Below are 26010 nucleotides of genomic sequence, written 5' to 3'. Positions count from 1 at the left end.
TGCTGCAGACTGCTCTGTGAAGCGTTACCACTCTACATTTGTTGGTCAACTTCAACCTACCAGCATTTGTGCCAAGAAGTAATGCATAGTTACACCAGACATTTTAATAATCAGGCCACCCAGCCTCAACCTTCATATCCACCTCTGAATTTTGTTATATGATATGTGCATGTTTTTCATTTTCACCAACCAAATAATTGCATGCCTCTTACAACTGGAAATAGGTCCGTACCCTTCTGCAATTTAACACTGAACCGTGACTCATCCCTCCACTTCAATTCAGAAATTGTTGTAAATTATGGAATCTGACATGGATAAATGGACAATTCTGTCACATCGGTATTATCATGTTTCTCAGCAACATCATGACCACAACACACACACAAGAATGAGTGAAATAATCAATTAATAATGTGACTCACCAAATGGTCGGTGGTTCAGATCCCTCCACTTCCAGGTAGTCGTACTTCTCCTCCGTCTGGAAGTCTGTAAAGATGACAGAGATGGTGTCTCCAGGTTCGGCCAATAGGATCCAAGTACAGTCGGCCTGGTTACCATAGTTGCCGGGGTAACCGGGACTGGTCACCACCCCACTGCCGCCCCTCACAGTGCCCCCACATGTGTCCTCAGCTGTCAATCAAATCAGAGTGACAAATAGAAAACCTGGGTTAGGGAGAGGAGGAGGGACCGAGGGGCGGACTTTCTTTTCCTTTTTTTTTTTCTTACTGAATTTCTTGGTTTTTGAATAAATTATTTTTTAAATTTCATACAGTTATATAAGATGGGGTGGGTCAAATAACAAGTTTGTTTACCAAATTAGTAATTACTATCAAATTCCCCAAATAAACTAGCATTGTACAGCCAGCCCAACTCCCCATTTTCTCCCACTATGAAATGTTTTTGTCGAGTTACTTTAATTTTAGTACATTTAAAGTACACTTTTTGCTGACACTTCCTAGTGTTATTTTGTGGCTTGAATGTTAGAAATGGATGACTTTCTCATGACACATAAACTGTCAAGTCATATTGTCAAGTCATATTAGCAAACCATACTGTGAAAATATGGAGCTCTTAGGTCAAACTTCAGATATGAAGTCGATATAAAAGAATATACGTGGTAAAATACAAACAGTCCTTTTTTATGTGGACTATCAGATGTCTGCCATAAATCCAGTATATTCTTTTTTTTTTCTTTTTTTTTAAGCCAGTTAGAATCAGGGGTCGGGTTTAGGGGTTAGGCCGCAGTTCCTGTCACACTCAGAGCTGCTGTCCTCTCCTCCAATAACAAGGTAAACTGTCCTTTTCTTCAATCACAGATCTCCGCTCTCGTCTCCTCCAATCACCACCAAGGAACTTTGGATTCAACTGTTTCCCAATTAGCTGATTTTGGTGTCAGTGTATCAATTGATCCTCAATTAGTTTCAAAACATAGAGACCAGATGTGATGATAGATTTGCCTAGTTTTCTTTACTTGCTAATCACATCTGATTGATTGTTCATAATTGATAGTAGTACTGATTACTGTATAACAGATAAAGACACATGGATTGCGCTGTGCACACGGCATAAATTATACACATATAATTTATACAGATACACTCACGGAGAAAAAACATACTACATTGGACCTTGTTGTGTCACTGGGGCATTGGTTGCATGGCAACATGTTTTCGAGGGCTGTGCTCAATTCACTTCTTCAAAATACAGTGGAAATAGTTGAATGTTTTCCGACCCAATCTACTAAAATAAATTCTTTTCGGAGCAGCCTGTATTTATCAAAATCAAATTGAGCCCAGCCAAGTATCCACTGCCCCAGTGATAAAAGATGCAATGTTGAACCTTTTTTTCTGAGAGCGTACAAGTCCAACTGTAAACATGGTATAAATTATACCTGTATAATTTATAGATATACATAAAAGAGGCAATACTGTATGTAACACACTCTTACAGCAGACATGCAATTTTCTACACACCAGTGAGTGCAATTTCGGGACAACACATGATTTATATTACTCCACAACACATCACATGTTGATATCATCAGCAGCATTTAGAGGCGGCAGTGACACACCTGATGTGTGTTGTCCTTAAACTGCACTCACTGATAAGCTGAAAAAGAGACATCCTTTATAAGAGTGTAGACAGGCGCTGTCAGGTGTACATGCACATCCTTTAGGCTCACCCAGGCGGTGCTGCCTTGAGGGATGCATGTACAGATGACAGAGATAAGGTAGGGACCAAGCCAGACTCCACCCACAGGAGGGGTACAAAGCGTAGCTGTGGTCCGAGACTCACATCGAGCAACAAACGATAACCAATAGAAATGAATAGAAACATATTAGAAAAGATATTAAAAGTCGGACGGAACAGAGTGCACTGAGTAGAGACAGGAAATACATGGAGGATAACGGGGGAACATAAATAGATAGGAACAAACAGAGACAAACAGAACTAGAGTGAAACAAAAAATATAGAACCTGACAGAAATAGGCAAAGGGTTGGTACAAACTGTTTCAGATAGGAAACGAGAAGCAGGATGAAACAAAAAAAGTGGTTTGAAAAGAATTTTAAAGGCAGATAGTGTAAGATTTTTCAGTTGTGGTTTGCAAACGCAAAATTCATAGCTGACCCCAAATCCCCTGGCTCAACAACACCAGAAGAGCATGCCAGCTGACCACAGATCCCAGAAGAAAGCCCAGTTTCACTCTCTTTACCACTGTGCCCTCTGTTTTTGTAGCTTCCTCTTAGATGCATGCCGCTTACGGTCTGGCATCTGGTCGCTATGTTTTCATAGAATACAGCCCTCACACCCTGCACGCTCTTATCGGCTAGCCACTAAACACCCCATGCCCAAAGGTTGACGCACAGATATGTTCCAAAAGCAGCAAAATGAACACATAGGCAGAGGGCAGGGTCTCTGAGCATATGGATTATAAGTGATGACTGAAGGAGATTATTTTTGTATGAGTCTATACCTTTTTTTTAAATGGGAAAATCCTACTTATTCTGCCTTTAAAATAGACTGAGCCTTTTTCTTTAGATCAGAATGTGAAGTTTGGAACAATACACGCTTTTCATTTGTTTTATTCTCAGTAGGAATGTTGCTTGTGTCAAAATGCATTGACACAAGCTGATAATACAACGTGCATTCTCCCGAACTACAGGTGCTGATGTATTGAAAAGGAAGTCGAGAAATATTTTTCCTTTTTTCATAACAATTCATTATTTAAACCTATTTATATATATATAGCCCACTGAGTCAGAGCAATGGAAAGACAGACAGACAGGCAGGCAGACAGGCAGACAGGCAGGCAGGCACTGACAGACAGACCATTCAGTTATCCGGATAGACATTCGTTCCACAGCAAGACAGTTAAGGAGATTTGTGTAAATGACCCAACACCCTGAACCAAACCCTGCTGAGACCCCATCACATTTGCAGAAGAGCAATGATGCAGTCGTCTGTGTGTGTGTGTGTGTGTGTGTGTGTGTCGGGCGTGTGTGTGAGAGAGAGAAAGAGTCCACAGCGTGGGAGAGAGTGCTGCTTGCAGGATGACAGCTGTCACAGGTTTATCATGACAACAGGACGTCCGCAAGCACTGGTGGATACACACCCGCATGCAAACACACATATACGCAGATAGACTTGCACACACACATGCACACGCACACACACACTCACACACACGTTCCAGCCCTTCAGCTATTGATGTGATGGTGACACTTGACAGACAGGTGGAAAGGCCTTAAGGTGCACTGATGTGTGTCTCTTATTAAAAAGGAGGAAATGGACTTAATATAAAATAAAAGCAGATTACTAAATAAGTAAGCAACGCTCTTATGTGCAATGGACCTTTGGTGAACTTGACATTATGATGTAGCATCAAGGGCTTTCAGCCATGATGTGTGTCACTCAAAACCTATTACTGTGACCTAGAGCAGTTTTTTCATCATTACTTCTAAAATAAGCTGAGTGGAATACTGATGTGGATCTGGAGGAAACCCGAATGCCATGCAGGGTCTCCATGTGATAATTTTAGATGACACAAGATGCAATTAGGATCCTCACTTTTTCTGTTGTGTGTCATCTCGTAACGGCAGGGCTGTGCAGAGACCGCTTCAAGAGCAGCTGCTCTAATAAAAAGTGACATTTGTTGAGTGTTTACAGGGGGAGGGTGGGAAGTCCGTATACCTATAGCCAACACTGATTACCTTCTGGTAAATGTGCCTGCATCAGACATGACATGGAACCAGTCAACTTTCCATGTTGCACCTGCTAATTTTTGGATGCCGCTCGCTTCTGCGCTATCAATCATGATGGGACATCTGTGTGACAGTGTCAAATATTACTGTGTCTATTTCACATCATTTTCTGGTCCCACAACGTGCCTGTTTTTATGACAGTGACAGAAAATAACATAAATATGTTTCCATTAAAATCTTCTCAGCGAACAGTTTACAGTGTTTTATTTTATTATTTTTCCATAATGAATCAAACAAGCTGTGGCTTGCTTTTAAACTCAGTGTGTTGAATAAATTATCTTCGCATTTTGGACTACTGCACAATTTGAAGAGTGGAATATCAATACATCCAAGTCTGATCATCTTACAGTAAAATCTTTCAATCCCATAAGCATTTAAATTAATCTGTGGTGGACAACTACAGAGCACTGAGGTCACTGAAGCCACATTCAATGCATAGATGGACTTTGCTTCAGAATCAGACACAAACTGACTGTTATTGATTATAAAATCATTACAAGATGACTGATAGTGAAGTGACTGATATTGGGGGAATATCCCTTTTCAGTCAAAGTTAAACTTATATCTGTGGACATTGGCTAGAATCAACATACTGTAGCATGGACTGGGGTTGTCCCAAAATCACTCTCCAAGAACAAATTTAAATTTTCAAACAGTTATTTTGTTAATCTTTATCACAAACTTTTTTTAATCCATATATACATCTTTCCATGCATCCACCCATTGAACACAAGTAGCTGATAATCTCTAACAGTGGCATTCACACTTTTGTTTAATTTACTCATACAGTTGCAACCCTTATGCACCCTAGTCTTTACTGTGTTTTGCTGTTGTTTACAGTGCTTGCACGGAGTACAGGAGGCTAGAGACGGGTGACGTGAACGTTACTCAGGTTTACGACAACTCATTAGCTCCCAAAGACAAAGGATGGACAGCCATTGACCCACATCCAAAAAGGATTGTAAATACATGTAATTTTTAATCCCCCATGCCCACCCCACAGCTCATCTGCCCCCACAAAACAGTCAACCCAGGGGAAGTTTTGCATTGAAGTTTTGCAAAGATTTAGAAAGCCAGAAGATGAAGAGGTAGATCTATAGGTAAGTGACTTCTCTTCGATCTGGCTGCACAGTTCTGCTGCGTTCCTATCTCTGCTTTCATTTCATATGGTTTATACAGCAACCTGGGGAGGCTGAACTCTTGCTCATGCCCCAGCGCACTGACCCACAGGAGGAGAGGAAAGTGTGTGTGTGTGTAGGAGGCTGCTATAAGTTAGTTTGAGTGTGACAGTATGTGTGTGAGTTGAAGAGAGAAGGAAAGGGAGAGGCAGCGTTGACCATGTTGCCTTCGTTTCTTATCACATCAGTGAGCTAGTGTTGTCCTTTTTTTGCCTCTCTGCTCCTTGCTCTCTCTCTGGTTGTTGTCGTAGCACCACTTCTCTTTTCTTCCCCACTGGTCTCCACTTGCTGCACCCCTCCTCTACGCATTTCTGCATCAAGATTATCTTTATAGTAAAAACAGCACATCTCCTCCTCTCCTCTCTTTCTCCTTATCCTCCTCCTCCCTCCCTCTGTTCTACCCTCCATGCTTCCTTTTCTCTTCCTCATTCATCCTTGCGTTTTACCCTCCCACTCTCCTTCTTCATCATCCCCCCTTCCTAACTCTCCCCATCCCAGTCTCCCTTGCTTCTTTTTCCTTCTCTCTCTTGGCCTGGGGTGCTTTGATCACTCGTTCTTAGCCTCCTTATCCTGCCTCCCCTCTCTCGCATCCGTTCATCCCCTCTTCCCCACTGTGCTGTCATCAATATCGCAGTCATCTGAGGATTCCTTCTTTATCCTTCTCTGTCTCGCTGTGTCTTTCTTTAAGATCTTACTCTCTCTGCATTTCGCTCTCCGTCTCTCGCTCCCTCTCTCTCTTTCTGCTGATTGATTTTATGTTTAATGGCTTTTCTGGCCTCATCTCTTTCTCTCTTCTTTTTTCCACTCGCCATTTCTACCCCCTCTTCCTTTCCTTTCTGTCCCATAACTCCATTCCTTTCCTGCATCACTTTGATAGGCAGATCACTATCACTATCAGATTCCTACACACACACTCACACACACACACACGCGCACACACACACACACACACACACACACAGAGAGAGAGAGAGAGAGAGAGACTTCAATCACAGTAGACCCAGTGTGCTGTCAGCCTCTAAGGATTATGGGCCATCTACATCATCCTCTCCTCTCCTCTCTCTTCAGGCTGTATCCATCCATCCCTCCTGCTCTCTTATCTACATCCACCCACCCATCTATCAACCTCTTGCCCCCCATATGCTGTAAAGCTGAATATATATAGCTACCTCTCTTTCTCCCTCATCACTCCCTCCATACCTTTAATACCTCAGTTTGCCTGCTCTGAGTGACTGAATAGACAGGAGGTAGACGGTTAAACGTGCACACAAATGATCCACCATATATTTTTAATGCATTTCTTCCTGGTCAGAGGAATTACTCATCTAGGGTCCTCTGCAGCTGCACTGTGTGCCATGCTGCCCTAATGCATAGAAGATGCAATTTTACTTCTCAATGTCACTTTCGCCATCAAGTCATGCAAGGATGCACTCAGTATCAGTGCTGGATGCATAGGAATAGGATCTTATAGACACATCCATCAGATTTGCAGAACTAGTATTTGTATTACCAGCATTGTGAACAGAATCCAGCATTGCTTCAGGATGCAGTCCAGCAACAATATGCATACAAGCAGAAAAAAGAAAAAGGGCGGAGTAGGCAGAAATGTTTTTGTGACTTGCAAACATTTTTCACTGATCTGACAAATCTATGTTTGTGGTTTGGTGAGTTTTAGGAAGAAATTGACTTGCTGAGGTAAGGGAAGGGTGGTGGGCTGGTTTAAAATAACAACACTGTGGAGGTTTGGAAACGACCATGGTCCTGTTTAAAAGAAAGAACAGAGCAGATCGTGCAGCTGTTACCAAGCCATTAAATGGCCATTATCAGTGGTTATAATTGTCAATAACTGTCAAAGATATAGGCTAGAGGAGGCCTATGACACCAACTATTAGGTTGACAGGCCATTATCAGGCCAATAAATGGCCATTTGAGTTTAATGTTAGGCAGCGACCTCTTGTGGGCATAAAAATTATGACTGGAACAAAGCAGGAAGTCAGGTGATGTAATAGAGATCAAGGAAGTCCGCTTTGCATGGGAAAGAGGGAGGGGTGATGGATGGGACAAACAAACATAAGACTTTTACCCAGAACAGCAGGGTTTGTGCACTTTGTTTTATTTTGACCAGAGTCGGTTGTTTTAACCGACCTATCATGGTATTTTTTAAAACCTGACCACACTACATTTAAACCTAAAGGAAGTGAAAATAAAACAAACAAAACTGCAACTGTTCCATATAGTTGGGTATGCAAAAAGCCATTTAATGGGCTGATAATGGCCTTTGAATCTAATGAACAGTGTGGCAAGCCCCTTCTAACCCTTATATATATGGCTAAAAACCAAAGATAACGGATATTTGATGGCCTGATAACATTCAAATCAGGTGCATTAACTGTCTTTAGGAAACTGGAAACCAGCAGTGTCAAGGTCCAAGGTTTTGTTGACCCAATCTACCACACCGACATTGCCCCATGTAGATTGTGACTCTGTAACAATAATATATAAACATGTGCAGGGACTTTGCTAAAATGACTGATTATACGTTTGTCTCCATTGAAGGCATCGATGGTGTTCTGCTAAACATCACCTTTCTAACATCTCCTTTGTTTGGGAGAAGTGCTATGACCTGTGTATTCTACTGATGTCTTTGGCTTTAACAGTATATTGGTTTAATTAAATCTTTTTCCATTAGTCTGCCCATTCACTCCATATGTTTATATTTCTTTTCTTTATCCAAGAAATAGGGCCACCATATACTTATGATGATCCCTAAGTCCTGCATTGTGTTTAGCAGAATATTGTTCTTCAAGAGTAGTCTGCAGTTCACTGAAGCACAAATGAAAAAGAAATCTACCATAAAAGAACTTCCAGGGAAGACATCTGACTTAATCTAGTTGTTCAGGAAATTATTTTTGAGTTGATTTAGTAGTGTGCATGGAAAATGATGCATCAAGAGAGAGAAACACAGTTTGCACCATCTGGTCTTGTAAAACGGTCTCGTATTCTTTGGCTGCTATTCGACCATGCAGCAGACATGTGGGCTGAAGGCATCCTTCTTTTGGCCAAATGTAAACCCATCTGGATGCGTAATAAATTATAATATATATGACATAACTTTTTCACAAGTACAGGTTTTATTCTTTTCACACCTAGAATGTGGCATTGTAACATTCAGCTCTATCATAATTATCAGCTTTGTGAAGGTCCTTTTTCTGAGACAGTCACTGAGATGTTGACTCAATAGAGTGGTTGTTTTAAAACTGTGTTTTTGTGGGGTTTACATCAGTCCCGTTTATATTATCTATGTCCCTGTTTGCAAGCTTAAACTTGTGACCGCTGCCTGCTGATGTACTATGAGGCCCCCTCAGGTATTCAGGTATCAACTGCTTTGTGTCTTTGGAGCTCAGCTGCCTCATTTTTCTTTGAAAATTCATAAAAGCAACGACTGTCAGACCACATTTAAAGCAGACAAATATCCACATTCAACTTAGCATGACTCATCTGCTTAGCTGCACTTGTAAGTATGATTTAGTAACTTCAAATTCAGTCCTCTTTATGTACCCATCCTGTTATTCTTTCTCTCCCTCTCATATTGTTATCATATTTTTCTATCACTCTTTTAAACCTTGTTAGAAACATATTTGTTATTCTTCCCTGCTTGCCAGCAGTACAGTTTAGACAAACAGTCACAGCGTTTAGGATGCACACACACACACACACACACACACACACACACACACACACACACACAACTAGTAAGCATGCTGACCTTCAGCTCCTCCCACCATCTGTCCACAAATCAAAGAACAGATGCTGTCTGCCAGTCAACTAACAGCGCAACATTTAGACCAATTAGGGCAGAAGAGTGATTTAATGGTAGATCACCAGAAGGAGACATGGAAAGAGGAGGCATTGATTGATAGTTAGATCGCTATCATGATTATTATTCTTACAATAGCCTTGTGACCCTGCCAGATATAGTGAGACAGAATTGGATCCTCATTATACTGTGATTCCTCTCTTCCCATTATTGATACCATTTGACCTCCACTACTGACCCCCCTTAACTTATGTCACAAGGTGACAATATCACATATAATACCTTGGCTATTGCTGAATAGTCTATAAAAAATGGCGACCAGGGTATTAATGTGAAGGTAATACTCTGTTTATCCTACTGGAGAGATTCTGTTTGCTTGCCTTGTTGGCTGCAGAGTAGACTACATTACAGAGTCCCTGGAGCTTTTTTTCTGGCTCAGGGACACTTCAGCAGTACAGATCCTGTGGCTATAGAGTGGAAGCTCCATCTACTGAACCAAGCTTTTTATCCAACAGAAAGAAAAGAAGACTCACTCCAAAACTAGGAAGTTAGAAAAGGGGCAGGTTAAGGCATGTGTAAGTGAAAACAGACAATGTTTCATTCTCCCTTCAATGGTGTTACTGTTGGCACCACTGTCACAAAGAAAACAGTATCACTTTGCATTAACCTCAGAGCCAAGTAACAGGGCTGTTTTTCTTTCACCAAGTTTACATTTTTTCACTTGCATGTTGGCCAAGTGAGTCCGAATTTTTTCTTAAACCTTCACAAACGGTTTTATTTCTTAGCAATTATAAAATAACAACAAAAAATTTAAGTTAACTGTCATTTCAAATCTTCATGATATGTTTAACATTACATGATTTTTGTTCATGATAACTTCATGCCCCTTTGCAAAAAACAACCCTATTAATAGGTGTTCCTCTTAGACTTGCGGCAAATGGCACAATACATAGTTAGAGTTCCGCCCACATACTCTTTTGCTACCCAACTAAACTTCTGTATATGATTGAAATGCTTACTTGTGCTTCTAGCTAATGAATTTTGTCTTTACCTGCTGACATTTTTTGCATGTGCAACTCTCAACGAAGATGAGAAGGAGGCAAAATGCTTCACTTCTTAGCTTCTTTCATCACCAGCCACAGGTAAAGCTATGTGTTCAATCATTTTTACCAACTGCCCGATCTGTCAAGTGAACTAGCCTGAAGTCCCACTTTACTGACCCCAGGCAATCAGACAGCAACTAATTCCTTAGCCCTGTCTCACTGGGGATAGTAACAGCAAACAACTTAGACTAATACTCTTTGGAAAATGGGCAAAGCTACCAACAGCTAATGGGTAACACAAAATGCTTTCCTCTTCTTGTTTTGGTTGCCCAATGGTAAGCGCACTTGCTTTGGGCCACAAACTGAGCCTTCACTCTTCCAGGAGAACAATTAATTTAGAACAAGAAAGTCAACTTTAAACGAATTGACTAATCAAAGAGAAAGGCACTAGACAAAAATATTGCAAGCTAAGAGTAAACAAAAAGGGAGGTGAATTGGAGGAAAAAAAAACAAAAAAAACAGTGTCTCTTGATGTCTGACGCCAGGGCAGTATTGAGATAGATGAGTCTTGTGTCCCTGTTTTCTCATTTGGTCATTAAGCAGTTTCTAAATTATCAACCGTAATGACAAACTCCTAAAGTTGTGATTTATAAGCATTACCTCTCATTCGTCCACCCTCCCTGTCTTCATTTCTTTTATTTTCTAGAAGTGTGTTTAAATGTGTGCGTGTTTATGTGCATGTTTGACAGCGTGCATGTGTGTGTTCACTTGTGGCCGTCCCTGATTTTGTGTATGTGTCTGACGATTTAAATGTGCTTTCATTTGTGTGTGTGGGAGAGACCCTCGCTATCGTTGAGTGTTAAATGTCATCCTTGACATCTTAAACAAATAGCTGCGTACTGAGAGTTTAACACATCGCAGCGCTGACGAAATACATTCCACTCTTGTCTCTCCCATCTTTTTCTCTTTCTTGGTCCATCCCTCTCCTGTGTGGACTGTGGGGGCATGTGTTAAACACGCTCACACGCAAGCAAATTGTAAAAACAACACCAGTTTATTAGGTTCACCTAACTAAAGTAGAGTTTTTTTTCTTGTTTTTAGCCTGTCCTTGCTGATATAAAAGGGGGTGGACAAAATAATAGAAGCGTGTCAGTATAACACAATATAATACACATAGGAATCACATAATGGAACAGAATCAAGATAGTTGAAAAATACTTGAACAATTAAGCTTGGCAAGACAACGATGCCAAGGCTTCAATCACACAAGGTGTAGTTTGGGATTGCGGGTGGAGTTGTGGAAGCAAGCAGTGCTGGTATCAGAGTAATAGTGAGAGATGACATTAAAAGGCTGCCTCGTACACTTGTTTGAATGTGATTGGATGTTACTAGTCAGCAGCTAGCCAAAGAGATGACACATCACTCAGCTAATGATAGCGAGCATGAATGAGACAGAATAGCTGACATGAGCATGACTTTATTGCTCTGCTTGAACTGAAGCAAAGCTTCACTGCATACCTGCTGTATGGCATGCCTTAAGTCATGTGCTGAGGAATGTAGCAAAGCATCAGCAAAAGAAGAGAAAAAATATTTAGAAACAATGTGCACAACAGGTTTCAATTTTTTTTTAAATGTGGCTTTGCAAATATTTTATGTGGGAGGAAATGTGTTGAACATGTATGTTATGCCTCAAGGATGTACGAAAAGCTCTGGTGAGAAACACACTGTGAAAACATGCATGTTTGTTTACAGTGAAAATCCACAGTGTTCAACAACTTTTATTGTGTGTAAATGATAAAGGTTTGTAAGATATTTGATAAATTGCAGGGGAGAAGTACAAGAAGAGAGACATGAAATGATAAAATGCAATAAAGATGACACACTTTGAAAAGTGATGTCTTTCTAGGAAAAAAGAATTATTAGATTACTGTCACCAAGTATCGTCACGGTAATAAGGTGCTGTCACAAAGAATTTGATAGCAAAATGCCACATGTCTCTGGTGATGACAGTCTCTCAAAAAATGCTTATGAGACAAAACTTAAAACGGCCACTTCCAAATAGTTCCTGACAGGCCGTCTGTAGTCTGTACAGGCAAACAAAATATGTCTTGACACGAATCAACCACAACCATCAGGTCAGATGCTAGTCTACTATATGTAGCTGACATTTAGCCAGACATAATCAATGTATAGACGGAGACATGCTAATTAATATCAGTGAGAAAAAGTCAGCAAGCTGATCACATGTACAAACCACCACCAAACCACATTGCTCCTTCTCAGCATATACAGATGAACTTATTTTCTGCTTTCCATAATCAATACTTGGGCATGTAAATGTAAATCAATAGTGGAAGTCACAAGTTATGCTGCAAGACTTCAACAGGACAAAGGCATCTACATTTACAGCTAGTCTGACCTTCAATAATTTGAACAATGCTGAATGTCACTTTGCTTTATGTAGTATCTTAAAAATGTCACATTTCAAGGAACGGCGTATAATATTTAGGGGGATTCAGTGGCATCCAGCATTGCAGGATTGCAACCCGCTGAAACTTCTCACAGTTAGAATTCCTTCAGTGTTCTTTGAGCCAAATTATCAACAGAGATTTCTTCCTCTCTGAAACAAACGGACCTGATGATTTCAACCAGTATAAACACTGACTAAAGCAGTGTCATGTTACAAATCAGTGTTTCTCGAGGCATGGTCTGGACAGGCCATTGGCCCGGCACCTGCTAGTGTGTCCTCAACCTTTTTTTTCTCAAATAACACAGAGAGCATAATCATCCAGAGAGGTTTCTTCTTCTCTCAAGCAAATGGATCCAGTGATTAAAACTGTTAAAAACACTGATTAAAGCAGGGCTCGTAATTATGGTAGCTGATGCAAAAACACAAAGTGCCCGATCTAGAGCCAGTGTTTGATTTGTCTCTTCTAGGCTACCGTAGAAACATAGCAATCTCCATGGATCAGGACCTGCTCCAACATGTAGATATTTACGGCTTACTCTACAATATTAAAAACACAATTATTTTTTTCAGGTGATGATACACTAAAGAAAAAAATACTTATATCTTCTTCCATTTCTGACAATATATTCTTCTAAATCCTACACAACCCTTTAACACAGCAATAACCACGTCATCATGACCAGCTTTTAAAAAATCCAACATTTCTAAACTGTTATTGTGGGCCATTTTTATCCAAGTAAACCTGACAGACACTTGAGCCATCTTACAACATGTCGTTGTGACCACTATTTGATGGACACCTCAGTATGATGGAGAAATGGATAGGTAAGAGCTGACTTAGAGGAAATGTATCATAGATGTTCACTTGTGTTCAAAATGTTGAAAACCATCAATGCAACAAATTAAAATGACTGTGTTACATAAAATGGAGCAAGAAGAGGAGAAACAGGAGGAGAAGAGACAAACACTGATCAGAGGAGATAAAGAGAGACTGAGATAGAAAGGAAAGACAAGGAGCAGAGAGAGGAGGGGGAAAGTGCAGCATCCATGACGACTTTGAGACTCTCATTCAATTAGTGTATCATTGGTGAAAATAGAAAGTAACAGAATAAGAGCGACAGCGAAACAAAGAGATGTTTGTGACGCTCCTGTGATTACTGCCGCTGCTTTTATCTGTATTTATGTTCTTTTTTTGTAGCTTTTTACAGCAATATTATAAACCTCCTTTTAAAGAGCTTCATGAATACAATTTATTCAACCTGACTTGTGGGAGACATTCAAATGCCTAATGAAGTCCACATTGCAATTTGAATATTCAGAGAAATTGTACTCCTTGCTGTTCATAACATGTGCTAAAGTTTCTGAGTGTCTTTTCATAAGCTACTTTTGCAATGACATCAATAAAGCAATTTTAAAATTGAGAGCTGAACATAAAGAGAGAACTGCCTCTAATGAATGGCTACATAGATGAAGTTGGATGGTAACAATGTTCTCATCTATCCCCATCATTCAACACTGTGAACAGCAGCAGACCCATCTATACAGATGCATTAAGTTACAGTTTGAGAAGTGGTATCTATCATCCAGCTGCCATAAAATTCTGATGACTACTGATAAAGACATAAGAGGGAGAGAGAGTCCAGTAGAGGGAGGGAGGGAGAGAGAGAGAGAGAGAGAGAGATGTTAGCTGAGGAAAGACAGATGACAGACCAGACCGAGATGATGACAGATGATTTAATGAAGAACCGACTGGCTGGAAGGAAAGAAAACCAATTAGAAGACACAACAGAAGCATGGAGGAGAGGGAGAAAGAGATGGAAAGAAAGAGACAGAAAGGAAGATGGATGAATATTGGATAGAGATGGATCAAGACAGCGATTGAGAGGATTAGCGTGAACAATGGTGAGATAAGGAGAGAGATGGAGAAATATGAATACAGAGTGCAACACCAAAAGGCAGAGGTAGCAAGATGCAGATAGACAAAATTGTGATGCAGACAGAGACGGGAGAAGACAGATCAACGGATAGAACGATTTAAAGATAACCATTTCAGATCTTATCACTGGGAGAAATAGAGATTTGAGTGTTACGATGTGTGTGTGAGGGTAGGTGGTAGGTACGGTGGGAGCTCATAAGGATTGAAAGATGAAGAAAATGTATTTCAAGGATAGAGAGGAGATAAAAGAAATCCTCCAAACTGAGGACATTTCGCCAGTGCTTACTTTTTCAAGAAGCTAGTTTTGGTTAGGGACTTGACTTTGGGAATAATGATATAGTTTATTTAATTTATTATAGAGAACCGACATGAATACAAGAATTTTTTAAGAAGTGCAACAATAACGCTGCAAAAACAGAAAAGAGTATGCAGAATGGAAAACCCAAGGATTATGTGTGTGAAATTGTAGGTCTGTGTGCCTGTGCATATGCGTACCTGGCTGATACCCAAACAGTGTCAGTTTGGGTGAGTATTTTGAACTGCTCATTGCTTGTGGTTTTGTCTCATTCTGTCTCTCTTGAATGTTTAATAGAAGGAGAGCGAACAAAGTGCTGGAAACTTTCTTTCTTCTGCAGCCTGAAGCACCTTGTTTTTCTATTTTCCTTCATTTTTCAAGGTTTTGTTTTTCCTCCCACTCCTCACTCTCCTAGTTTCTGACCATAAATTCGGTACAAATTCAATATGGTTGCTCACATGACTGCTGCATGCAGAAAACTGCCGAAGGATCCAATGCAAGTAAAGTCTGCAATACATCCACTTCTGCTCATTCCTTATCTCTTTATTTCACCAGCAAATGTTCACTTCACCAATCACTCCACCCTCTTCTAGGAAAGGTCCATTCCAGGCAGTCTGAAATACTCAGAGATCAATACAGGAACTGCCTTGTATCAAGATGTGTGTGTGTGTGTGTGTGTGTGCGTGCGTGTGTGCGTGCGTGCGTGCGTGCGTGCGTGTGTGTGTGTGTTTGCGCGCGTACATATGCGCTGCGTGAGCCTGTGTTTCTGTGCATGTCTGTTGGTGGGTAGCATGCATTTGAGAGTTGTCTTGTCTGTGAGTTAGTGTGTGTTTGAATTATTCATGAGCTAAAGTGCTCCTCTGGGAGAAATGCAATGCAACACGCCTCTAATATCCTATTCACAACATGTCTTTCTGTGTTTAAAACATGCATCGCCTGGGGAGATTCAAGATTTCAAACCTGGAAACTGGACATTGTGCAACCCATTTCAACATCATATAGTTGATACTCACAACATCTTTAAATAATCTTCACAGTGCATGATCTTCACATACTGCTGCACAGCTTCCTGAACAGTGAAAAACTATCATACTGTGCACCTTATCCTGGCATGTATATTTTAGAATTTTTGAATGGGTTAACTGTCTGTTTTAATATTCAGGAATATGCTTTAACTCAGTGAAAAAAAAAACAAACACGCTCCTCAATCCATTTTCAACAGTATGTAACCTTTTCAATTAGGTTTGCACAAGACCCCAGGTGGTGACGACACGCTGAAGGAGGTATGGATTTAAGTTAGTCAGTATAGCCTGTGTAAACATATGGATATGGCTCTGATATTTATCCCTGTACAGAATTAATTTTGAATTGTCATATGACTTAAAGTGCATGGCACACCGAGCACAATTCAATACGTTTTAAAGTACAACTGGTAATTTAAGAGCCAATACTTCCCATGTCCCTTTAATAAGCGTGCACCTGTAGAGTCAGCCCAGTCGCCAGAAGAAAATGTTGTTTGCAAACCATGAATACATTTAATTTGCATGTTGCGTGAGTATCATATCAACATTTTTTAACTGTCATAATATATAAACTGACTTGATCTGGAGAAAACAGCAAAATGGGTTCGCTGTGTTTCCACCTGCTTTCTAGGCTCCAAACAAGGATGTTTTGTAGTAACTGGTCTTTGTTTTACCAGTGGGGATAGTGCAATGAACAGTGGCTGTTACTTTACTGAGACATCGCTGTGTTACTGCTGAAATAGTGGCAAATGAAGCAGTTGTTTGTAAGAAGACATCACTGCTTTTCCTGCAGGGATTGGGCCCCAAAAATAAGGTATTTTTTAGCCAAAACATGATCTTTTCCAAACCATAACCAAGTGATGTTAGTGTCTTAGCCTAACCACACACTGTCTAACCACAGCATTGTTGAATTATAAATTTTCATCGTATTTGCAACATAATAATGGCAAATTTAACGTATCCATGCTTTGCAGAAATGTACAATGCCTACATTTTTTCAGGTGACTGGAAGTGCAAATGATGTTGTTTTGCCATGTCCGTGAGGGTGAACTACATGCAGATTTATGCACTGCCTAGATACACACCCTGTGGTAGCAAATCAGTGTCCACAGTCTTTGTCTTCATCCATGTCTGCATTGTATACACGGCATGTTAGGCCACTAATTGTTGACCTTAGGGGCCAAAGTAAAGATAAATCTGAAAGTTAATGACATGACTTATGGAACAGTAGAGAAAATGTGTTATTTCTAATTTCAGCAAAATAGTTTTTTCCTACTTTTTCAAATATTTCCTATAAAATATTTGTTGTATTTCTTTCAAAATGCTGGATAGTTTTAGCTTTGTAGGCCCTGTAGGCCTCAAATATTGATCAAATCAAACAACCTGAGAAGTGGAAATGAAGACGGATCACAAGGACTCACAAGACAAAAAGACTGAGAATCAGTAATCTCGACAATGCATCTAAAATGTACACTTTATACCAAAACAATCCCTGGCCTGCATGTTAAAATGAGATAACAGAATACATCAAGACTATCTGTCTCAAAGCCTGAGCACTCAAACTAGCTTTCATGCTCGCAGAAAAAAATTCCTTATTGTTTGATTTTGCCTGATTGTATGCATTTACACAAGATGATTGTATTTGAGTGCATGCGAGTATTACTTTGTTACGATGTGGTTTTCATTAACATGGACTATCATGCGCATCAGTGCCTATTTGTGTGCACTAAACGGTGGCATTTCTGTGACCCGTGAGTGTAATTGTGATTATGTGTGATAGTGTCTTTGTTTTATTACCATAGATAGTTGTGTTTGTATGTCAGATAATGCGTGTGTGATAAAGGGTGTGTATCTCCAAGTCATGCATAGGTGAACAGCCTGATTGCCTGCTACATTGTGAATGAGCCAGCCATGCATGTTGACTACTGATACACACACCAGCACGCGATGGAGAATGCGCGTTGGGTGTGTTTTTGTGTGTGCATCTGTGTGGATGTATCCTGTGTCACACAGCATATGTCTATCTCAGTAAGTACGCTATATCTGTATATGTGTGTGCCTGTTTGTGCATGTATGTTTGTTTTTTAAACAGCATGTAAAATGCAGACATGCCTAGTTTAACTAAACGGTTGTCCTGAGGCCACACTAAACAAGCAAACCATGCATGTGTAGTGGCGTCTCCTAAGGGAGAGTGTCTGTGCAAGTTTGTGTGTGTGTGTGTGTGTGTGTGTGTGTGTGTTAGGTATGTGTTGTTGGTGCATGAAAATGAATATGAATGACTATATCCATGTCAGTATGCTGTAGAGTGGCATTTCATCTATTTTCATTCAGCTGGGGAAGGTAACCACAGCAAGCATACTATCTCCATTTTTTTAAGACAATGCAACACCTCAGCTGTGCTGGGTGAAACATTCAAAGACGGCATTGGAACCTGTACAGTTATCCAAACAGTGGCAAATTTAGAACAAAAGCTAAAATCCCTCTCACCCACATTTTAAAATATTCAAAAAGAAGAAAAAATGGTTCTGTTTGTTAGTAAGTCATAGCAAGTGTAGCCTTGAGAATGGCTTGTAACTTCTTTTTGGAAACTACATTCCAATACATCTCATGTCTCTGAACCCACCGGGGGGCGGATCTTTTCCTATGCTTCTATTGTGAAAAAAAAAAAAAAAAAAAAGTAGTACTTCTGGATAACCCTGAAGATGAAGGTGTTAAAAATTCAGCACAACAGGTGGAGGATAGTTAAAATTCTATAATTCCACAGTACGGACTCTTTCATCTTTATCAGAGGACGTGTGCTGTTTTGAACACTTGCCTGCCTGTCTCTCTGACTGTCTGTCATCTCTTTATCTGCACATAGGCTTCATCCTGGCCAACAACTAATGTAATGCATCCCATTTAATGTGTGATCTTCCGCTAATGCATAATGTTTAGAGCCTGTATATAACGTGCCAGCTACATGTAGCAAAGTCAGCCAGTAAAGTTGTTTCTAGTCCTCTCAGTGTCTCATTTTCTCTATCTCTCTGTCAGCTACAGAATCTCTTTATGCTAAAACTATATTATGCATGCAGATAGAACGCCTAAACAGCGGTCTCTGTGGTAACCCAAAACACATCCATCATCATCACCGTGACAACCAGGGATAGAGCTGTCAATCAGCACTGTCCCAAGGGAACTTGGGATAAGCCTATACACCCACATCTGCACAGACAAATACAGATGAACACGCCTGCATGCGTGCACATGCACACACAAAGGCGCCAAAAATGATGAATACAAACACACACCGACAAGACACACACAGAAAGTATGTTGTCGAGGGTATTTACCATCACACTCCATCAGCTCTGAGATTACACACAACTCTCTGCACACACATTGTCACACACGGACATTAAACTTGGGCATGGCCAGATCCATCATAAACTGTCATAAAAAGCAGGTTGGTGCAAATGGGCCCTTTACCACCAGGGGGCCCCTGAGTTGATGGCTTTAAAAACACAGTCTATGTCCTCCGGTTTATCTTTGAGAGTGTAATCAGTACTTAAACAACAGCTACATCATTTAAAACCTGAAGGTGTTTATCTCTCCTTTAAGCTTACTTTCTCTCAAAACCTCAGCTTACAGCTTATAGTGTCCATGTTGTTTATTAATTCAGATTTAGTTATCACCTCACTGGCACCTATTCTGGGGCCCCAAAGAATAAAATGACAGCATTACAACTAATAGCAGGATGAATTAACTCTGCTCCGAGCCCTGCTGTACTGACTTTTTGTGATGTGCTCTAAATAAAATGTCTACAAAAGCAAAACTTTAGCCCTGAATCTCCACAACCCACTTCCTCTCACTCACTCCTTCTCTCTAGAGTGGAAGAGTAATAAAGTTTTCTCCTCTCCCCACTTCCTCTGTTTCTCACAGACATGTCCTGGCCATAACCTTTTCCCCCCTCTGTCTCTCTTCTGCTCTTTCTATCTCTCTGTATCTCCCTCTCCCGCTTGCTTTCTTACCATCCCTCCCTCTCTCTCAGATTAAACTGTCTATCCTGCTGTCCCCCTTGAAATCCCCTGTTACACACCACCTCGGGCTGTGTGTGTGCATGCATGTGTGTCTGTGTGGGTGTGTGTCTGCGAGTGTGTGCGTGTGTATAAGCCAGACACGCTAGCTGAGCATTAACCTGTCAAAGTATCGAGAGACAGGGGGAAAAGAAAGCAAAGAAGAGAAATAGAGAGAGAGAGAGAGAGAGAGAGAGAGAGAGAGAGAGAGAGAGAGAGAGAGAGAGAGAGAGAGAGAGAGAGAGAGAGGGAAGCGGGTCAATGGATCTAGAACTCGACATGTTGCTAGGGAGTGGAGGTGGTTCTGTTCCCATGGTAACATTTTCCCTACTGGAAAACACTGTAACACATTTATACAGTCTGCCTTTGACACCCTTATGTCCATGCATTAAATGATAACACAGTTTGAAGTTGAAACCTGAGACCATACTTCCTAAAAAAAAAATCACAATATGCAAAACTACTACTACAACAAAAAGTCAGGCCTGCCGTCACCCCCCCAAGTGATGGTGCTGTGCCTCTGGCAGCGGGTTTCAGATGCACAGAAAACACACACATGCACTGCTAATGCAAAGATGTGAGGCCAACTGCCCGCATGAATAGCTAATTCAGAATGCTCCATCAAAAAATCATGGGCTCAAAAAAGAAAAGCCAGGTTACAGAGAGAAGAAAAAAATGAAAAGATCAGAGAGACAAAGGCCAAATGTGAAGAAGCACCAGGTATGACAGGCAAAGCTGAAAGTGAGAAGTGAGGCAGACTAATGTTAGAAAATAATCCCGGCTCCATTTTAAAGCTACAATGAAGACACACGTATCAATCCATTGGTACCATGTCATACTATCTTGTCTGAAAGGGAGGTAAATAACATTTAAAAGTTACACTAACTTGAATATGTCTGCATACAGAGTTAACAGCTGTGTACTCTTTACACTACCTCAGTTTTTCACACAATTTGACCAATATTTGATAAATTTAGCCCTCAATATTGAATGAAATAATGACTACATTTCACTCATGATTTGATCTTATAATTTAATACTTTGCAGTTATTCCTTCAGTCAAAGCTTGATTATACTGTTCTCTAATCATTCACTGGCGGGCACTTTTCCAGCCCACGATGCACACATGACTACCTCTGCTTTTCAACACAAGGTCTTAACACAGAGTAAATACAAAATACATGCAAAAATATGATTAACTGGATTATATCCTGTGGAAGTGGATACCCAACCCCCTGTGGGTATTGATGAGGGGCCCACTTTGGAAAGTTTTGTCCCCCTGCCCATATTTCCTCACGGCTGGCCTGCTACAAGTACTACAAATGCACTATTATTATTAATATTTATACTTTCAAAACATGCAGTTTCTCAATACATTATCTGGTATTTAAATCTTCAAACAAACTGAATGCCTTGCACAAATCTCTTTCTCTGTGACAATGTAATAACAGAATTTGTCTGTATATACAACAGCCTCTTTGTGTTCTTGTGGCAGCCATGTTTATTGTCCTATTGTCCGTGTCCTGTTTCGGTTGTCACAGCAGCTGTGTGCATCTTTCAGATGTGACTAAGCAACCATGTCTAATCTTCAATCTTTAATTCCCTCCAACAACAGTAAAGTGCATATATTTACAGGTTACACATAAATATGTATAGTCATAAAAACACACTGTGTAGACATTTACTTAAATATGGCACTATCTTTGGCAGGACAAAACAATGACATTTCTTCCTCACTAAAAGCGCATTATTTTCTACCTCTAACAGCTCCGTAAACAGCTGGATTAAAGTACTATTCCATATTGCAGAGCTTCATACAAGTGCAGGGAAGAGAACAGCAGCAATGCATGCATTAGGGAGCGGATTATGCATGTATGCAACATTCAAATAACAACAGCCATGTGTGTGTTTTCACCATTATCACAAACACTGAGGCTGCAGCAGAAGAGCAAATCAAAGAGGTGACAAACACTCCACTAGGCAAGAGCTACATAAGGGGTTTATTCAATAAACTAAGATGAACTGTACTGAAATTAACTGTTAGAGAGTGTGGCTGAGAGCTCAGGAATGCCACAGTGAGGAAATGGTCACATTGGAGACACTAGGGCTGTGACAGTATGGATTTTTTGTCACCGCGGTGACAGAGCAACATATTACCGCAGTTTTGCGGTTTACCGCACCCCGTTTGATAACTATACAATGATGACTATGTTTATATTTCATATCACACACCATATGCTATCCTGCAACTTTCACCAGCTTAACATTAAACGCATTTAACTGGCAAAACGTGCTGAAGTTTATTATGAAGTAGTCACAGCAAATGCATTGTATTTGTCAGTGAGATACAAAATCTAAAATACATCAACAGAAGTAGACAATGGTCATTTTTGGCATTTGTTAGAAGCTAATCGGGTTTCCATATTGCAAGAAGTGATGGAACAAGAAAGAGCAGCCATCGTGAGCTGTGAACTGTAGGCCACAAGTCGGAGATTTGAATCATTAGTCTCCTGAGATAAATTCAAGTCTAACAGCTGTTTTTTTTAATTTTTTTATTTATTTTTTTACCAGTCAGTGTCTTGTGGGACGTTTTGGTCATCAGACTTTGCTGCAGAGTGAGTGCACCTCACTGTCAGGCTTTGGTAGAAGCTGCAGCAACACAGAGGGGGAGACCTTTTCACTGTAAGGCTCATAGATGACATTATTTCCTCTTCTGCTTAAGAGTGCTGAATTCACAGCTCACAGCAGCTTAAAAAACACAGTCTCTGGCTTTTTTTTAATATCTAATGTCAGAAAAAAATGCTGTTGCACATTTGTGATGTGTCGTTATTGCTTTTAGCTTGTTCACTATATCACTTGAATGCTGCTGTCACACAGAACGTCCCGCTGAGCCTCATTCAAACTGTAACACTTTGCGTGGCAAAAAATCTAAATCAAAATAAGTCACAGAACATTCGTATTGAACGGCAGAGTATGATTTGAATGACATAATTCTGAGTCAGGGACAGCACTAGCTATCATACAAAAAACTAACAAACAAAAAAAAAAACTTAATGACCAGTCTTGGAGATACTGCAGAGGTTCCATACATTGCTGAGGTCTGAGTGTGGTGAATGATGCCTTCTTAAAATAAAAAAAAGCCTCACATAGAGCAGTGTCTGAAACCAAAGGGGCATTAGAGGGGGCGCTCTTGTTCTTTTCTTACATCCTGTTTAGAGAAAGTTGCTTAAAGGAGGACAGTTGACAGCTAATCATGCAGTCAAATCAGACGTCTATTTAGTAAAATCACAACGAGAGTTGTATCCAAGGAGAAACGTAGGTGAGGGATTCACAATGTATGTCGCTGGTCAGTTGTCTGCATCCATATGGAATGCAAAAATTGCACAAGTCTGTTCCAAAGTTTAGGATTCAGTAAGTCAGTTAAGATTAAGTATGTTCCTGAGTGACAGCCACAGAAAGGACAAGAAGAGGAGAGTTGATACTGCAAGAGAGGCAGACGGGATTGGAAACAGTGGGAGAAACCTGCTGTCCTCAAAATTCATGGCACTGTTGGCCACAAGCCTTCATACACACACACACACGCACACGTGCGTGCGTGCGCACGCGCACACACACACACACACACAAATAGACAATGTGAACATCCGGAATCGTTTAGTGCCTAAATGAGCCCCTGCTGACTACAGCACTGCCACTATGCTGTGTGTGTGTGTGTGTGTGTGTGTGTGTGTGTGTGTGTGTGTGTGTTTGTGTGTGTGTGCGTGTGTGTGTGTGTGTGCATGTGTGTGTGTGTGTGCGCACACGTGTGTGTGTGTGTGTCAGAGCGTGAAAGAAAAGTTTGTATGTGTGTGTGTGTGTGTGTGTGTGTGTGTGTGTGTGTTCTGTACTCTGGCTGTGTATGCATGCATATGAGAGTGTCCTGATGCTTCATGCATGTGGTGTGCACTGCATTGTGTGTGTGTGTTGCTGTGTCAGCAGTCTAATAAGGGAAAGAAGACATCATGGTAAACACATTTTTTAAACCAATCACACAGCAGCTAACTAAAGTACACCGGACACAAACCTTCTGCTGGCTGACAGAAACCTCGTTCTGTGCCGCCAAAATCAGTTTGCTGCGAATAAATCAGGGATTGGAAAAACAATTGTCATTTTTCTGACTAAATAAAAAAACACTTATATTTGAAAAGCAAAAACAATATTTTATTGCATGCTGCTGAACCCTTTTGAGCCACCTGAAGAGATGAATATATACTTATTTTTTCAGTGTGTTATAAAAGAGGACTGAAATTTCCAAAAAAAGAGATCTGTGAAACTCTAAAACTGAGAGACTTTTCAAGTGTTCTTGGGATGAACCCTGAAGGTGCCACAAAGCAGCTGTGGAGATGTGAGGTCTTGTAAGTGCTGATAAATGCTAAGAGCTAACTTGCGATTTCGTGTAACTTTTGTTATTTGTCATGTAAACCCAAAAGTGTGCTATTTTATCATGGGCTCAATTTGAAACAATTCATCAGAAAAGAAAAATCTTCACTACAACTTCAATAAAGCTGAGCAAACAGCTGGGTCAACAGCACCAACAGATGCATGGATTATTTTGGGGGATATGCCCTAAAATGCTGATAAATAAGTGTCGATATTGCAGGATCTGTGTCATTCACAGAAATCCAGCATTTTTAACAATGCTATGTATGCCCATGTACTTGCAAACACACTTCAATACTGCAATGAACTGGTAGGGGCTACGGCTAGGGTTGGAAATTAACTATTTTTTTCCCCCACCTGCCACTGTGGCTGGTGAATTCTGAAATCTACCAGCAACTCAATAGATTACCATTCTTTTCGATTAATTTAAATCCAGCAACCATTTGTGTATTTTACAGGCATCTGGCTTGTGGCTGCTGCTTACTTGCCACCTCTTGTTACAGGCAAGTGTTCTTAGGTGACAGTGTTAGCTCCTAATGCTACAGTGGAAGACCTGCCTCAGGCTGACTGCTCCTACAGAGAGCACTATCATTCTACAACATATCCTGATGGAAAGCTGGTATATTGTAATAATGATATTGTCTTGTCACATGTCATAGTGTAATCATTCTGCCAAGATTTCTGGTTGTACTGTACAAGTCTGATATTTTCCACTGAGTAGGATTTTATTGCAGAGGTGGATAGCTCGATGTACATCAGGTACTGTTAAAAGAGCGGGGGGCTGTCACCAAAAGACATAAGAAGTCCAGAAATGCTGAAACTACAGTAGTTACTTGGAATTTGGCCAAAATCCTTTTTTGACAGCTATAATCATAGAAAAATTTCAAACTGATATTAGCTCAAATCTTTAGTTTTGAAGAAATATACAGTAGCCAAACTGCTTAATCCTAAGCATCAACTGTAACTAAGAGGTATTAATATAAGTTGCAATGTTTGATACACAACATTAGACCAATAAATTAAGGCATACAACTTAATTGTAAATGGCAGAATGTTAGGTGAATTATTGCTGCTGGCATGAGACGTGACATGCTGGCTATACACATAACTGTTTAATCTATGTGGAGGAAGGGCAAAGGCATACTTAATCATGCTCATGGAAGATGATGTTTCTCTAGTGTGATAATCCAAAAGTCATTGCATGCAATATTATATCGCCCACTCTAACATATCCAGACAGATCTGCTACTGTGTACCTTTTGAACAATGACATGAGTCTCCTGCAGGTGAATGTGAATGTCTTTACAACTACACCACAGGTGTGTTACTGTTGTACCAGCATCTGTGGTGGTGTACAGTTAAATAAATAACCACAAATCCGCTGATCATGCAGCCAAACGCTGATTCTGCTGTGTAAGTTTGCAGCACTGACGCTTACAACCGCCAGCACTTGATTCCTGATAAATAAATCAATAGGTTGTATTAATAAATCAAGAGCATCTTAGTGGAATATTT

At 40.3% G+C, this 26010-nt stretch overlaps 1 protein-coding gene across 3 annotated transcripts in view; it reads right to left on the bottom strand.

The window, feature by feature from the left end:
- Positions 1-26010, bottom strand: part of csmd3b (CUB and Sushi multiple domains 3b) — a 463214-nt gene that overhangs the window by 233793 nt on the left and 203411 nt on the right. For 2 of the 3 annotated variants that reach the window (XM_088090048.1, XM_088090047.1), the window contains one exon: positions 423-630. In XM_088090048.1, the coding sequence (XP_087946174.1) occupies positions 423-630 (208 nt within the window). The remainder of the gene's footprint in view (positions 1-422; positions 631-26010) is intronic. The other variant, XM_088090049.1, reaches the window with a different exon arrangement.

This window comes from Plectropomus leopardus, chromosome 17, assembly GCF_026936395.1.
Source record: "Plectropomus leopardus strain MGB_pleo_1.0 chromosome 17, ASM2693639v1, whole genome shotgun sequence".
Lineage (NCBI taxonomy): Eukaryota > Metazoa > Chordata > Actinopteri > Perciformes > Serranidae > Plectropomus > Plectropomus leopardus.
Note: the sequence above shows the minus strand (reverse complement) of the source record. Positions and strands in the feature narration are given on the sequence as shown.